This window comes from Trichosurus vulpecula, chromosome 4 (assembly GCF_011100635.1).
Source record: "Trichosurus vulpecula isolate mTriVul1 chromosome 4, mTriVul1.pri, whole genome shotgun sequence".
NCBI lineage: Eukaryota > Metazoa > Chordata > Mammalia > Diprotodontia > Phalangeridae > Trichosurus > Trichosurus vulpecula.
In genome coordinates this window covers 17,590,042-17,606,292 of record NC_050576.1, presented here as the reverse complement: position 1 = coordinate 17,606,292, position 16,251 = coordinate 17,590,042, and the positions used below count along the sequence as shown (strand labels likewise).

Below are 16,251 nucleotides of genomic sequence, written 5' to 3'. Positions count from 1 at the left end.
CAAGTAGCTAATGAATAGTTTTGTGGAATTTTTTTTCTTCCTCTTTTTAAAATTCTTTGTTGTAAAGGATGGCTCCCTGTGTGGGGGGAATAGGAGAGATACAGGGGGAAATCCATATGATATAAAAATAAAAGATAAGAAAAAATTTTAAAAATAACCCTGCCCAAATCATACTTTTGCCATACACTATTTTTTAAAAAATGTCTATATTCCATTTTAGGAATACCTTTTAAAAAAAACCGAACACATGTATCACAACCAACACTCCTCTCTCCCCTAAGTATGACCCTGAAAACACTAAAGCAGAATCTCATGAAGGTACATCTGGAATTATAACAGGTCTCTCTGTCATGTGGTTGGTCCCTTGTCTCAATAGTTTAAAACAGTTTCACATTGGTATTCCTCTTTATGGTTAACCTGTCAGTCACTTGCATTGCGGTAGACAATATGACTTGTTCAGATTTCACCTCTGTATTCATTCCATTTTTCCATTGATTTAGGTGGGAACAGGGTACCTGTTTTCAACATTTCAAGGGGGTGTCATTTAAAAGAGGGGTCAGCCTTGCTCTGCTGGACCCCCTAAAGCAGATACATAGGGAGAGTGATACTAATCTGGAGTTGAATTGAAATCATTGCTGGGTGATACAAAGACAGAAAGGAAACTGTTCCTGACCTCGAGATGTTTATATTTTATTGGAAGAGACAGAATGTAAATACAAAAGTATATATAAAATATACGTAAGCTAACTTTTTTGGAGTGGCTCTAGTTAGAAGGATCAGGCAAGACATTGTAGGTGGCTTTTGAGTGCCCAAGAAGACAAGGGATTCTATGAGACTGAGGGGAAGACGGAGTGGACTCTTGTGTAAAAGCACAGGGACAGGAGATGGGGTGCTGTGTGTAAGGAACAAGATCTATTTGGCTGGACCATGGAGTGCAAGGAGCAATATAGAAGAGGAGTGATATAGAATAAACCTGAAAGGGTTGGTTGGAGCCGTTTTGGGAAGGGCATTAAAAACCCAATAGAAGAGTTTGTGTCTGATAATAGAGATAATAGGGAATCATCAGAATTTGTTAAATATGAGAGTAACATGGTCCGATGTACCCTTCTAATAAAATTGCTTTAGTGGCTAGGTAGAAGATGGCTTAGAGTCACAAGAACTTGAGGCAGGTACACCAGTGAGACAGCAGTGGTGCGGACCTGAGCCAGGGTGGTTGCCAGGTGAGGAGAAGGGAAGGGATAGGAGAGATATGTAGGAGCTAAAATGACAAACTTGGCCACTGATTACAGATGTGAGGTGAGTGAGAGGGACGAGTCTGGGCTGTGAACTTGGGAGATAGAAAGGAGGGCAGTGTTTTTAACCAAAGAAAGTTTCAGGATGGCTCCCAGCCAGGGTTTGGTGGGAGGTGTGTGGGGGGGAATAATGAGTTCTGTTTTGAACATAGTGAAGTTGAGATGCCTTCAGGAAATCCTGGTTGGAATGTCTTAAAGTCATTTGGGATATAACCATCACTATCAACACTACTACCACTGCTACTACTAGCTGCCCATTCCCCAGAAATGAAATGGATATATTTGGCAATGTAGTTAATTCTTCTTTGAAACATGCTTTTTAATTGATTTTTTTTCATATCACTCTCACTTTCAAATACCAGTCCCCTACCAATGGAACCTTCCATTGTCACAAAGAAGAAGTAAATTAAACCCTCCCATTGATTGTCACACTGGAAAGACGTTACACATAGGTTTCATTGTCAACCCTTTGCCTCAGTTACTTCATGCCCTGGAGATAAGTATTTGGCAATCAAGCGATAACTCGTGATTTCTTTCTCTTTTATGTCTCTTGTGCCCATTAAGGTGATGGCTCAGGGATTTATGTGAAAAATGTAATACCAGGCAGTGCCGCAGATCATAATGGCCAAATTCGTGCCCAGGACAGGATAGTTGCTGTAAGTAACCATATTTAATTTGAGAATTGGATGAAATTTTTAAAATTCTCTTAATTATAGTATCTCTGTGGGGATGACTTTTTAAGAGTGGGCCGGGGTTGGACATTCAATATATTCTGATTCTTAAAGTTCATCTAACCAAAGAGCTCTTGGAGACTGGGTTTCTGCAGGAAAAGATTTAGGAAACTTCCCCTAGGTGGATGGCAGGGGAAAAATCTTATGAAGAAAAACTAAAAAAATTATTTCAGCTAAGCTTGGAGGAGGCTGGTAGGAGGTTTAATAATGCAATCGATCCCAAAGTCTACAGCGTTGGACTTCCATTATTGCAATAGGGACTTAGGTTATTCTTTGAGAAATGTACTTGAGCCATAAAACAATAACTGAGGAAGATTAAAGGATCCCCTTTGCTGGAGATTTTTTATCGATCAGTTTTATTTTCTCATGTGATTGAATTGTATATCTGCTTAGAAACCTGTTGATAGATGGCTAGATGACTTCTTGAGAGTCTCTGAAGACTGGCAGAGCTCAGACTTTAGGAATTTGGGGGAACAAGGGTCTGCTTGTTCCAGGATGGCTCCCAGCCTGCAATTGGGGAATTCCTTTCAATGTATGAGATTGATTCCTTTTAGTACAAACTAACCTGCCTCTTTCTACCTAGTCCTGGGAGAACTGGAATGAGGATCTAGGCTTTGCTTACAGTAGAGTTACACCTGAGAAGCTAAGGCTTCCTGACACCTTATTCCTTAATGGAACTTTCTAAATAGCACCTACCTCCCAGAGTTGTTGTGAGGATTAGATGAAATAGTATTTGTCAAATGCTTAAAACAGTGCCTGACACATTAGTAGGAGTTTAATAATTGCTTGTTTCCTTCCTTCCTCCCTTCCTCCTTCCCTTCCTCCCTGCCTTCCCCCCTCCCTTCCTCCCTTCTTTCCCCCTTTCTCTTTCTCTCCCTCCCTCCTTCCCTTCCCCCATCCCTCCTTTCCCCCCTTCCCCTCGTTCCTCCGTTCCTTCGCTCCCCTCATTCCTCCATTCCTCCTTCCCCCTGTTCCTCTTTCCCTCCCCTCCTTCCCTCCCTCCTTTCCTTTTTTCCTTTTTTTCCTTTTATAGGTGGATGGAGTAGATATCCAGGGTTTTGCCAATCAGGATGTTATTGAGGTGTTGCGCAAGGCAGGAGATACAGTGCACCTGACTCTACAACGAACAAAAGCATCTTCCTCACTTCTCCCTCTTGACAGATCTTTAGATGAAGGTAAATCTTTTTCATGCCTCCCCTTTCTACAAAACTTGTAGTTCAAGTGGCATCATGGTTGTTGGATTTTCCTGGTGTTTGTACCTCCCTCCAAATAGTCCTGTTTTATGGAATTGGTGATAAGCAAATCCACTTGAATTTATGCTTTGTGAGTGTGTCACAAGTCCTTTTCCCTGCCTGGGCCTTGGTTTACTCATTGTAAAATAAAAAGGTTGGGAGAGGGGAACGCTGAGAATCCATGGCCCCAAGATACCTTGGGACCAGTGAGCAGCACTGGAATGGTAGCCATTTGTTGACCTTGAACTGCCTGTTTTGATGATGCACCATTCCTGAGTCGGAAGATATTAGATCTCTGACATGTGAGCAATGCCAATTTCTTACTCCTCCAGATGGAAATGAGAATCCATTCTCCAAGAAGCTTGTCCTTTCCCAAATATGTTTATTATTCACATTTGAATAATAAAGTGGTGGCACCTTTCATCTTTGGGTCTTGGCACTTGATAAACCTTAAGTCTCATATTACTTTGAAAGGTACATTTTATTCTAAAACTCCTATGGAGTTAATCTTCTGATTGACTTTATAATGTCATGAGAAAGAATAGATCTGAAAAGACAGGGCCCAGTGTCTTCATTGCAGCTTTTCCCTGGCAGGACTTCTGATATCCTAAATGTTGGCTATAAATTTATACCTCTTTCATTTCTTAATGTATTGACCTCAAAATGTGTCTATGAACAGAGGTTGAAAACCTAAGAAAATCTCTTTCAGTGCAACAGTGATGACTTGAGCATGCTGTGCAGAGTCTAGTAATGTTGCAGCAGAATTTATCTGGGGGGAAGAAAGTTCATTTTCTCCAGTAAGGCATCTACAGGGAGAATTTAGACCTGGAAACCTTTTCCGTCAACTGATAGTGATCTTTATTTAAATTGAAGCCCTCAATTTACCATGAAAGTAATTTTGCTGTTAAAAATAGATGACCCATCAACTTCGTTTTATGTTCCACATTTAAAACCACCAAGATTCATCAAGAGGAATAGTTATAAAAATGCAATATTGAGTTTAGAGAAGTTTAAGTCAATATTTATGTTAAATCTAATGGTTATAACAGCTGATATGGGGCACTTGGCTTTAATTTGCTGTCCATGGTAGAGTATGTCAGCTTGGTGAGCAGGAGGAATCTTTCATTGGGCAGATCTGCATTTTTAGGTTGTATGGGGAGGGGAATGATGGATAATGAATCAGTGGTTGGACTTGGAGTCAGGAAGCTCTGGCTTTGAATAACAGCTCCAGCTTTTAATAGTTATGCAATCCCAGCCAAGTCACTAGACCTCTCTGATGCTTACTTTCCTCATCTGTAAAGAGGAGACAATGATACTTCACAGTGTGCCTCATACGGTTGTGAGACTCATTCTTTCAACAAGTATTTATTAATCATCTGCTCTGTGCTAGGTGCTGGAGATACAAAGACATAAACAAGGATGGTCCCTTCTCAGGCAGTGCTGGCAACGTAACCTAAAGGGCTATATCACTGTCCTTATTATCATGATCCCACAGTCTGTCTTTAAAGTCAAAACTGAACCCCTTTTAATTCAGGCAGGTTGTAATTTTTAAAATTTGATGATTTATACAAAATTCCCTCCTCACTTCTTCCTTCTTCCATGATTCTGCTCCAGATCTAGTTCAAAACTACTCAGCTAGTTCCTTCTGTTTCCTCATCTTTAAACTGAGGGTGTTGGTCCGTAGGACTTCTAAGGCCCTTTCCGGTTCTGATCATAGGATCTCATGAGCTTAGGTTCTCATGTCCGCACAATTTCCCCTTTCTTGCACTTTAGACTCCTTTTGGTAGAATTGTGGATGATCCTGAGTTAGGAAGGTCATGTTCTATTGCTTTGTTTTGATACTTACAAGTGTTTCTTCATGGAGAATTCTGGAGGCAAAGGACCTTGGCTTTTGTTCCTTTGATGTCTGTTTCACCTCCTTCCATCCAAAGGCACAAGGCTCCATCGAGAGCTTAGCTAGTGCTGGACATCAGCAGCAATATCGAAGAGGAGGGGCCCCTGGAGGAGAACTTGAAGTAGTAGTAGGAGGAGTCCTGAAAACCTGAGTTCAGTTAGTCAAGAAAAATGAAATGCCTATTAAGTATCTTGCACATCAAGTGCTGGGGATAGAAAGAAAGGCAAAAAACAGCCCATGCTCTAAAGGAGCTTACAGGCTATCCTTCCTCAGATGTTCATTGGCTGTGTGACCTGGGACAAGTCACTTAAAAAAATATAGTTCTGTGCCTCAGTTTCCTCCTTTGTAAGAATGCCTCAGAGTTGTTGTATCAAATGAATTAGCCTGTGTGAAGTGCTTTGTAAACCTTACAGCACTATGTAAAGTAGCTGATATTATTATGGATATCTATTGAATGAATGGAAATATAGTTAAATTTTAAAAATAATATTAACCTTTTAATTACCAATTTTAAGACTAAGCATAAGGAGACATTTTAAGATAGGTGGTTAAATCATAAATGGATGATATTTTAGATGAAATGAATAATTCCTTTTCTTCATGGACCACTCAGTATTTTACAAAGTGCTTCCCATCTTTCTTATCTCGTTACATACTACCTTTTCTGAGGGGCTCTAGGGAAGGCCAAGAAGCTAGAGAAAAGGACTAGATTGGTCTGGTTTAAAAAAAAAAGTACTGGATTCAGAATCAATAATTTTTGGGGGGTGGGGCAGAGGCATTTGGGATTAAGTGACTTACCCAGGGTCACACAGCTAGTAAGTGTCTGAGGCCAGATTTGACCTCAGGTCTTCCTGACTCAAGGGCTGGTGCTCTATTTGGTGTATCACCTAACTGCCCCTCAGAATCAATCAGTTCTTGATAGGAGTCCTGATTCTGCCTGTGTGACCTTGAATAAGTCACCATGCTATTGTCTTCAGTTTCCCTCTTTATAAAATGATTATTTGACTAGTTAATCTACAAGGTCCTTCTAGCTTGAAGTTCTATGACATGTAAACTACTATTGTTAATTTCACATGGCTAATTTGATGTTTTGGGGACTGTTGTAGAACCACCCAAAATGCCAACCTTATTTTTAACTGGAGCTGTGGAGACTGAAACAAATTTAGATGATGAAGACGAAGTGAAGCAAGAGGAAGTGGCTCATTTGAAGGATGAGGATAAGCCAGAGCCTACGCCGCAGACTTTCGGTAGGTCCTTGCTGCTCATCTCAGGGGCTTGGATGCTATATACCTTCTGTTTTCAATAGCTTGGAGTCAAGTCCTGATTCTGCCATTAACTTGCTGTATGCTCTCATCCCAGGTCTTAGCCCCTCCGTCTCTCAGTTCTCTTTTCTGTAAAATCTGAAAACTTAGAGATCAGGGGTCCTGAACCTTTCCTGTGTCATGGACCCCTTTTGCAGTCTTGGGAAGCCTCTGGAGATCTTCTCAGAATCCTGTTTTTAAATGTATAGAAGAAAAAACAGAATTGTAAAGGAAACCGGTTATATTGAAATAATTAATATGAAATATTATATTTATATTATAAATATTTTATAATATATTATCACATACAAAAACTATATATTATATTTCTAAATAAATATATATAAATAAAATATAAGAAAAAACACAAGTTCATTGACCCCAGATTAAGAACCCTAAGAATAGACTTCCCAGATTCCTTCCCACTCTAATTTCTATGATTCTCTAAAGGTTTTATATGTTTCCTTTTTACTGCAGTTAATAAACATTAAAAAAGAAGCCCTAATAAACTTTTTAAAATGTTAAGTCTCTCACACATGTGTACATACATGTATGCGTGTTGTCTATGCATGTATATATACATATACACACGTATTTGTCGGTTGAAATACGGTGGAGAACTTCTCCCTTGCTCTCTTCATTCTCTGATTTTTCTTGCTGTTGAAGATCTTAGTTTTTCCATGTGAAATTATTAGTACTTTAAGCAAACGTTTAACTCCATCCCAAATAGAGGACACCTTCCGCTTCATTGCGGGGCTGCTGAGCGTGGGCCCTCTCTCGTGGCTGATGATTCATCGTCAGCTTTTGGTTTGGGTTCGATGTCAGGAAATACTTCCTACCAATGTGAGGTACCCACAAGGGGGGCAGTTATAATAATAATAATAATAATAATAATAATAATAATAATAATACTGATAGTCGTAACAACGGCAACAGTCATAACAGCCAGCATGTGTCTAGCTCTGTGAGGTTTACAGTGTTTGCCCTGTATTAGCTCATTTGATCTGAGGGGTGGCTGCTATTATCCCCATTTCCTGGGTGGGGAAACTGAGCCTGATGGAGTAAGTGATTTGTTCAGACACACAGGCTACAAAAGTGTCAGTCCAGCATGCTGTTCACTGCGCCACCTAGTGGCTTCTAGGAAGCATTGGAGAGCTTCAAGCAAAAGCGGGATGATTCCTTTGTCTGGGATGTTTTCAAGAGTATCTAGTCTGGGTGACCTCCGAGGTCCCTTCCAGTTTTATATTTTGGTCTACATGCTTTCCCCCCATTATTATTTCCCTTTATTTTTCTATTAATGAGGAATATGAACGAAGAATAAAATTTTTAAAACAGATGGACATGCCACCAGCCAATCCATTACCCTTGCAGCCCATCAGGAAGAGATGTGTTCTGCGTGTTCTAGGTGTGGGTCAGTTACTGCTTTCATTGGATCACCAGGGGCAGGAGTCCTATGGACTGCTGGACACCCGCAGAACCATAGAAAGAGCAAAAGGAGTTGTCATTTGATTCTCACACACCTTTCCACCAATGCTACCTTATGCCCATGACAGCCTTCCCCAGAATGGTTTGGAGGACTGTTCCACATGAAGCACATAGGGATCCCACGAGGGAAATTGAGAATGTTTTTGCTACTGTTTGCCCCACCTTGGAAATAACACAGTGAGAAGCAGCTTGTTGTAGTGACTACAGGACTGGCCTTGGATCAGAGAGATCTGAGTTCAAGTCCAGCTTTAGACACCTGTTGGCTCTTTGAATGACCCTGGGCAAGTCATTTCTTCTCTGACTGCCCTTAGCAACTCTCCTAAGGCCCTAAGTTAGAAATGAATTTACCTCTGTAGCAATTGAGGGAGTTTTTACACGCGGCATTCCCAACATGGAGGAAATCTGGGGTAAAAATATTGAGTATGAAATTAGGGATTTGCCAAATGCTTGAATAGGGGAGATCTGATGGGATGAATTGTAGTTAATATTCTTTTTTTCCCCTTGAAAATTGCCCAGTCCTTTTTGATCCTGAGATTCCCAACCAACCTCTGTTCTTTCTATCAATACATTCCAATCCTATAAGTGCTCTTTGTCTTAACTAGTTTGGGAAATGCTGCTCTGTAAGGAGGTTTTACCTTTTGTATTTACTGTAAAAGTATAATGGGCTTTGACTTGTGTTTCTCAGAAATACCAAACTTAATGCTTTTTGAGATGTGAATGTTTAATTTCATCGGCTTTGTGGGTTTCCCACGGTCCATTTACAAAGGCGCGGGCCTTGTTTTCCCAGGCAGATCTGTGTTCACACGTTGTAACGGAATAGGTCGGAACAGTTAGACTTCTCACATTTCCTGGAGAATCCAGCCCACTGCTGTGTTAGAATTCAGGGTTTTGTGGCCTCTTTTTTTTTTTTTTTTTTTTTTGCTCCATTTTGAAGGTTTGCCAAAGATTTTCATTCTTGCGCCTGGCACATAGTAGGCATTTAATAGATGTTGAATTGAACTAAAACGTCAGGGGAGTGATCGATGGGAATCTTGAATCTCCTGTTCTCACAAAATGTTGCCCACTGCTGTGAGCGCTCACCATGGTTTCATTTTTACCCTCTTCGTTGGATAAGAACCAGAACATCAAAGAGTCGCAGATTGGCGGCTGGAAGGGACCCAGAAAGATGGCAGGCATCTGAGATCTCCCCTTTAGAGAGAGAATGATCAATGCCTGAGCGTTTGGACCGCGTCTATGCAGTCAGCTTTTGTACATCTGTTGCTGAATTTGGGCATATTAGGATCGTGCATTTAGAGTTGGCTTTTACAGACCAGTTTGTTCAGAAGAATCATTTTACATAAATGGAGGCCCAGAGAGGTTCAGTAACTTGTCCATGATCACACAAATGACCACCGTGAGAGCTCACTATTGGGAAAACCTCATCATCCTATGAGATCCCACCATCTTGGTATTTTACCTCATCTCTCCCCTCTGATTGGAGGGTGGAGCCAGGAACTCCAAAACCTCCATATGAGGATGGAGCTCAGCTCAGACAACTCCTTTATCACCTGACCTCACTACTCTGGGATTTCTCTGACCAACATCTCCACCATGCGCCTGTGTTGGGTAACTCCCCCTCCCCCACCTTTTAGTTCCTTTCAGGTCTTCTTTCATTAGATCGGGGTTCTTTTTTTTAGTTTGCTAATTTCTTTTTTCCCCCGCAATTTATGATTTTTATTTTTTTTTCTCCCACTAGACTGTAAGCTCCTCGAAAGTAGGTGTGGGTCCTTTAAAAAAAAATTTGTGTCCCTAATGTTTAGCACAGTCCCTAGAATGTAGTAGGTGTTTAATAAATGTTCATCGACTTACTGATTGACACAAGTTGCAAACAGAAGATCTGGATTCAAGCCAACGTCCCTTGACTCTGAGGATAGCATTCTGTCAGTGGCACCATATTAAGTCTGTTCTTGGAGCTTGTGTGAGATAAGAGAATAAGGGAATCCACATGTATTAAGTGCCTACTGTGTGCTAAGTGCTTTCAGAAATATTGCTTAATTGGGTCCTCATGAGGTAGGTGTTGTTATTATTCTCATTTTATAGTAGAGGAAACTGAGGCAGACAGAGCTGAAGTGGCTTCCCAGGTTGTCTGGGTTGCACAGGTTTGAGACTGGATGAACTCAGGTCTTCCCTCTGTACTTCCTGACTGCCTTGACATCAACACTGGTTTATTGTAACCTGTGTCCAAGGCACTGAGCACCTACACTGGGAATTGACAGACAAGAATGAGTTTTTATCCTCCAGGACCTCAGTTCTATTCTATTGAATCACTTGCTTTGTTCACCTCTTCCCCGCATCTGCTTAAGACTCCTCTGCTCGGCTTCACTGTGTTCGTTTTTGGCATCCTGGCGATCTTCCTTTATTAGCGTTGGTTCGAGACCAAAGAGTGGGGTGACTCTTTGAATCACAAATGCATAGCTTGGTCCTTGCATTAGCAAAGATTTCTGTGACAGCAGCTTTACTGAGGATGGTACTTTGCCTCAGTCTGAGAATTAAGCTTTCCATTTCCAGTAGGGAAGGGATTGGAGGAAGGAGGGGAATAAAACAGGAAGGATAACCCCATCCTGTAGCTTCTGTTGAATCCACCTTCACCATCTACCTCCAGGATCTTGTTGCTTGTAAATTCTGATCATCATGTGGGGAGGATTGAGAGTATAGTGGGAAAAGCCCCCAGAATAGAAGTTAGGAGACAGACATAAGCTTGACCCCCAGCCTTGGCTCTTCCTTGGCCCTCCTTGCCTGGAATTCACTCTCTCCTTCCCTCTGCCTCTTCGAATCCCATGTCTTCTTCAATGCCCACGTACCTGTTAGTGCACCTATCCTCAACCTCTTTGGTCTCAGGATCCCTTAAAAATAATTCTCCTCCCCCTAGAGCTTTCATTTATTTGTGTTGATCAATATTGGCTGTATTAGAAATTAAAATGTCTTGGTTTTATTATAAAAAGTTTGACCCTGAGAGCCACCGCTGTGCTAGAGGAGGCCATTGCTGCCTGCTGGTCAGTTCTCTCTCCTTCCTGTTCAACTTACCTGCTGTCCTCGCCCAGCATTCCAACGGAGAATGGAAGCTCCTTGAGGTCACGGCATCTTGATCTCAACTATCCTTACAAGCAAGAATGGCGGCTTGAATATTGCAGGTGTTTAACAAATACAGGGTGTCCCCAAAGGGAGTGTGATCTTAAGCTATTAAAACATAATAACTAAAAAGCTTTTGAGGTGTCCTTTAATATTCGATTGGTTTGGAAGTCATTTAAGCTACCTGAGGCACTGTTTTCTCTTGATAAACTGGGGCTAGTAATACTCGATCTGCATGGCATTTTTGTGAGGAAAGTGTTTTTTACACTTAAAGTTGATATAGAAATAAGACCTCTAGTTATCACTGTTAATATCCCATTGTATATGCACAGTACGGTAGAAACCATAGTCAGGGGACTTGGGTTCAAATATCATTTCTGATGCGTCCTACTTACGCATTTGGACTTTCCATCATAGGTACTTACTCTCTGAGTTGCTATGGATGAAAAGCTGATCACCCAGCAATGATTCTTTTGGCAGAGAGTCTGTCTGAGCCCTCTTGGGGTGATGCTTGGGTGAGGGACATATCATCCATTGCTGGATCTGGACTCAGTCAATCAACAAGCATTAATTAAGGGGCCGTCATGAGTCAGCCATTGTGCTGGGCCCTGGACATACAAATATAATATTTCCTACCCTCAAGGAGCTTATATCCTGTTCATAACCTTTTCAGCTTAGTAGGCCTGATCTGAACACGTTACTCTACCTGCATAGCCCTTGAGAACCAATGGTCTGTCCCCTCCCTGCCTTCATGAGTCACCAGAGGTAGATGGTATAATGAATAGAAGGCTGGACATGGCATTGAGAAGACCTGCCCTAGATAATTACTAACAAATCACTTACCTCTTATGTCATCTGCAAGATGAAGAGGTTAGATTCATGGGCCTCTAAAAGCCATTCCGGCTCTAAATCTATGTCCCTGTGATGTCACTTCCCCTGGTAGAGGTCACTTTGTGGACTAGAGCTCCCGGAAGAACTTGGGGTTATTGGCATGCCTCCATCTAACTCACTTTAGGAGATGCAGCTCTTGTCAGTTTTACAGTGGAGCATCTTTTAAGGATTCCTGAGCTTCATTCTCAGATGATTAAGGTGCAGCCCCTAATGGGGCTTTGTAGGCCTCTGAAATGAGCTGTCTGTGCCTGAGGACCAAAGACCCTGGGGATCTGGAAGGCCAAATTCAGATTTGGAGCCAGATGGCTTATGTCGGCTGCAGTAATCTTTCTCTGACTTATCCAATCTTGTGACAAAATGTTGAGACTTTTGTGTTTGTTGTTTTCTTTTGTTTGTAAAAGGAAGAGAGAGTTTATTTTCAAGAGCTCTGTGCAGGGAGCCAAGAGCATTAGGCTCTTCCCTGTTTGGTGCTGCTCAGGCTGGAGACTTAGATACCTGGGCTGAGTTGTGAGTGAGATCACCCAGAGGCTAGGCTGGATGACATAATGTGATTGCCTCACTTTGCAGGGTGACAGTTGAAAAGATAGACAGGTCAGGGTAGCTATCCTCCCTACAAAGGCTGGCTCAGAACCAGGCCTTCTCCAGGAACTCCTGGTCCTGAAGGCCCTCATTAACCCAGATGAGCCTCGATCCCTGCCAGGTGTGGAAAGAGGACTGAGTCCCAGCTCATGGCAACATGCTCATGAGAAGAGATTTCTCCAGAAGGGCAGGGTCGTCCAGCAGAGTAGAAGAAATGGCCCCAAGTAGTTCAGTTTGGCATTCGTTCGATTGTGCCACTTGGAGTCAGGAAGACCTCGGTTCAAATCCTACTTCAGATCCTCATCAGCTTTGTGACCCTTGGCAAGTCACTTCAGCATTTCCAGCCTCAGTTTCCTCATCTGTAAAATGAGGCAGTTGGATGACTCTAAATTTCCTTCCAGCTCTGATTGTATGACCTAATTGGTTAACATTTAGAGCAATCCAGTCCAATAATCATTGGCTAAGTGTCTTTGGTGTTAAGCCCTAGGGATACAGAGGATAAGAAAGCAAAGGTTCCTGCTCTCATATGGTTCACTGCCTAATGGGAGGGGGCTTACAGGTAAAGAAGGAGCAGGTAGACATGGAATTCCATCCAATCAATGAACTCAATAGCTAGCATTTAATCCCTCTGGTCCCCAGCTTCCTCCTCTGGGTGGTGAGGGGGCTGGGCTTAGGTTATTTCCAAGGTCTCTTCCATCTCTAAGTCTCTGATCCTATAATTGTGAAGTGATTAAGGCAATACAGTCTAACAGTCCTTTGTTAAGCAGCCACTGTGGTGTCAGAGATAAAAATGGAGTTGTCTCTGTCCTCCACGAGCCTCTATTCCAAGGGAGGACTACATTATGGGGAAGGGAAGTGCAGACCCATGATTGATTTCATCTGTGTGAGGACCTCCTGGTGTGGAAACTTTCCTCCACTGATGGAAATCAAGATGTCTTGCTAGAGTACTGAGAGGGTTAGGGACTTGCCCAGGGTCACACAGCCAGGTTATTAGAGGAAGGACTTTAATTTCTGTGTGTTTTTGACTCCAAGTTGGCAGTTTAGCTGGTAGTCCATGCTGCTGGGAGGTGGGTGTTGGGGAGGGTGGGCTGGAGAGACACTCATAATTAAAGGGTGGAGGAAGGAGGCCCCTGAATAGAACCTTGAAGGAGGTGGAGGTGATGTAGAAGTAGGGGAGGGAGGTAGCCAGCAAGTATAAAGCAACATCATGAGGCTTTTAGTTATAACCAGAAGAACTTTGGTTTCTAGTCTTCATTGTAAATCCTCCTTTCTCCTTACCTTTAAGACCCTCCATCAAAGAGATGAGAAAACTCCTCAAACCAGGGTAGACAAGCCCCCTCTCCACAATTCCTGGTCTTACTGAGTTGTCTAGGGCGCTGTGCAGTTAGAGGAGTGGACCAGGGTCACACAGCAAAGAGGCGTGGGAGGCAAGACTCCAACCCAAGTCCTCTGGGTTCTTCATTGGCTCCCACTCAACCAGAAATGAGAGCAGCAGATCAGCAGATCGCTGGGAAGAGAAAATCTTCCTTTGCTTAGAGCTGGCCTTGACATCATTCCTCAAATTCACCTCCGGCTTAAGCCGCCCACTCAGCTAGAATTTGATGTGCTTTCCTTGTCCTCCATTTTTCTGTTTCCCTCTTCAGTCTGTGTTTTTGCTGAAAAATGCTGATGTTTTCTGTTCTCAGCTCCTTATTTTTTATATCTAGATACAATTCCTGGCTCCCTGGAAAATGAACTGAAATCCAAGTGGGAAAACCTGTTGGGCCCTGATTATGAAGTAATGGTATGTTATTATCCTTCGATAAAATGTACTCACGTCTGGCTTAATGTGAGGCTCGTAACATAGTAATTAGGAGAAACAAGCACTTCTGGGAATGGCTTCCTTCCCCCAACCCCCTTCCTTGTATTGGAAATAACTGATTGGGAAAATCACAGTGGTTTGAGATGTAAGAACTGTTAGGGATGAAAAAAGAAATCCAACTGCGAGTCCCAGTGGTTTACTTCATGTTGGAACGATTTAAGACACAGTTGGCAGAACAGCGAGGAGGTGGCGGGGCAGGGGGAGGAATGCCTGCCTTTAAATTTGTCACATTCATCAGCTACTTAGAGCGGCTGGCGTTTTGATGATTGTCTTTGCGATCTGTTTGTTTTATTGGCCGCCAGAGCAGCTTGGGATATTAGTCCTGTGTTTCACCCAGAATCTCAGACTTTTATGAGAAGAGTGAAGGAATGATGATGGAACAAAATTGGGGGGTGGGGCGGGTGGGGGAGGGGAGTCATTTAAATTAGGTTGGAATTGTACGGGCCTCGAGCCCCTTGGCTTTCCTTTCACTTGTTATTACAATCGAGGAAAGGATTTCTCTGAGAATCTTCATGATGGAAGAGAGTTTGACCTTTACAGGAGACTTAAGCTTGCCTTACAAAAGCTTTATGTCGTTAAAAAATATTCTGCTTGAACCTCTACTGATTTTTTTCCTTTTGTATTGTTTACACGTAAGCTAACAGTGCTAGAATATTAGAATATAAAATAATGCTGCACTCTGGTAACGTTAATGTTATAGCATTAACAGAATAATGATATTTTGTTGGCATATGGACTAAATCATGATCCCTTGTGCCAACAGACTTTTGTTAGACTAATGATGATGATGAAGATAACTACCATATATATACAGTACCTACTATGTGCCACACAATGTGCCAAGTGCTTTGTAGTTATCCCATCACTTCATCTTCACCATAACCCTGGGTGGAAGGTGCTACTATCCTCCTTTGACAATTGAAGAAACTGAGGCAGGCAGAGGTTGACGGGCTTGCCCAGGGTCACACAGCTAGTCAGCGTCCGAGGCTGGATTTGAACTCAGGTTTTCCTGACTCTGGGCTCAGCACTCTGTGCCCTGTGGCACCATCTAGGCACATTGTTTTTGTTGTTATATTATTTTAAAAAGCTGGCTTTTATATGATGTGTTAAGGTATGTAAAGTATTTTACATATGTTATCTCCTTGGATCCTCACAGCAACCCTGGGAGGTAGATACTATTATCATCCGCATTTTATAGTTTAGGAAATTGAGGCAGACAGAGGTTAAGTGACTTGCCCAGGAACACATAGCTTGCAAGTGTCTGAGGCTGGATTACCCACAGACCAGTGTATCAGTATCAGAGGGTATCAGAGCTGGAAGGCTAGTTCAATCCACTCAAACAGAGCTGTAACTCGGGTGAGCGACTAGTGATTTATCCCAGGGTGTCAGTTTTGGAGAGTGCTAACAATAGTTGCAGCCTCTTCAGTGGGTATAAATGACAGAGTTTAGAGCAGGGGTGGGGAACCTGTGGCCTTGAAACCTCATGTGGCCCTCTAGGTCCTCCAGTGTGGCCCTTTGACTGAATCCAAACAGTTCAGTGACTTTGGGGGTAATTCCAAAGATTTTGTGATTCTCAAAACATACACACACACACACACACACACACACACACGCGCACACACACACACACACTTTTAAGCAATTTGGAAATCTGTAGTAAGTGAGATGCTGGGAAAGAAGCAGAAGCCTTGGATTGGGATGACAGTGCAGGAGACAAGTCATCCATGTCCTGGCCGTGCTATGAATTGTCTATTTGATGTTGAGGGAAATTACTTTCCCTTTCTAGGCGTCAGTTTTGTCTCATTTGTAAAATGAGAAGAAGATTGTACTAGACCCCTAGGCCCCTTTATTAATTTGGGGATACCCATGGACTCTTT

At 42.3% G+C, this 16,251-nt stretch overlaps 1 protein-coding gene across 1 annotated transcript in view; it reads left to right on the top strand.

Annotated features, from left to right (window-relative positions):
- The window catches only part of PATJ (PATJ crumbs cell polarity complex component), a 331,975-nt gene that overhangs the window by 35,876 nt on the left and 279,848 nt on the right, over positions 1 to 16,251 (top strand). The window contains exons 10-13 of the mRNA XM_036754106.1: positions 1,857 to 1,948; positions 3,057 to 3,198; positions 6,256 to 6,396; positions 14,220 to 14,296. Of these exons, the coding sequence (XP_036610001.1) occupies positions 1,857 to 1,948; positions 3,057 to 3,198; positions 6,256 to 6,396; positions 14,220 to 14,296 (452 nt within the window). The remainder of the gene's footprint in view (positions 1 to 1,856; positions 1,949 to 3,056; positions 3,199 to 6,255; positions 6,397 to 14,219; positions 14,297 to 16,251) is intronic.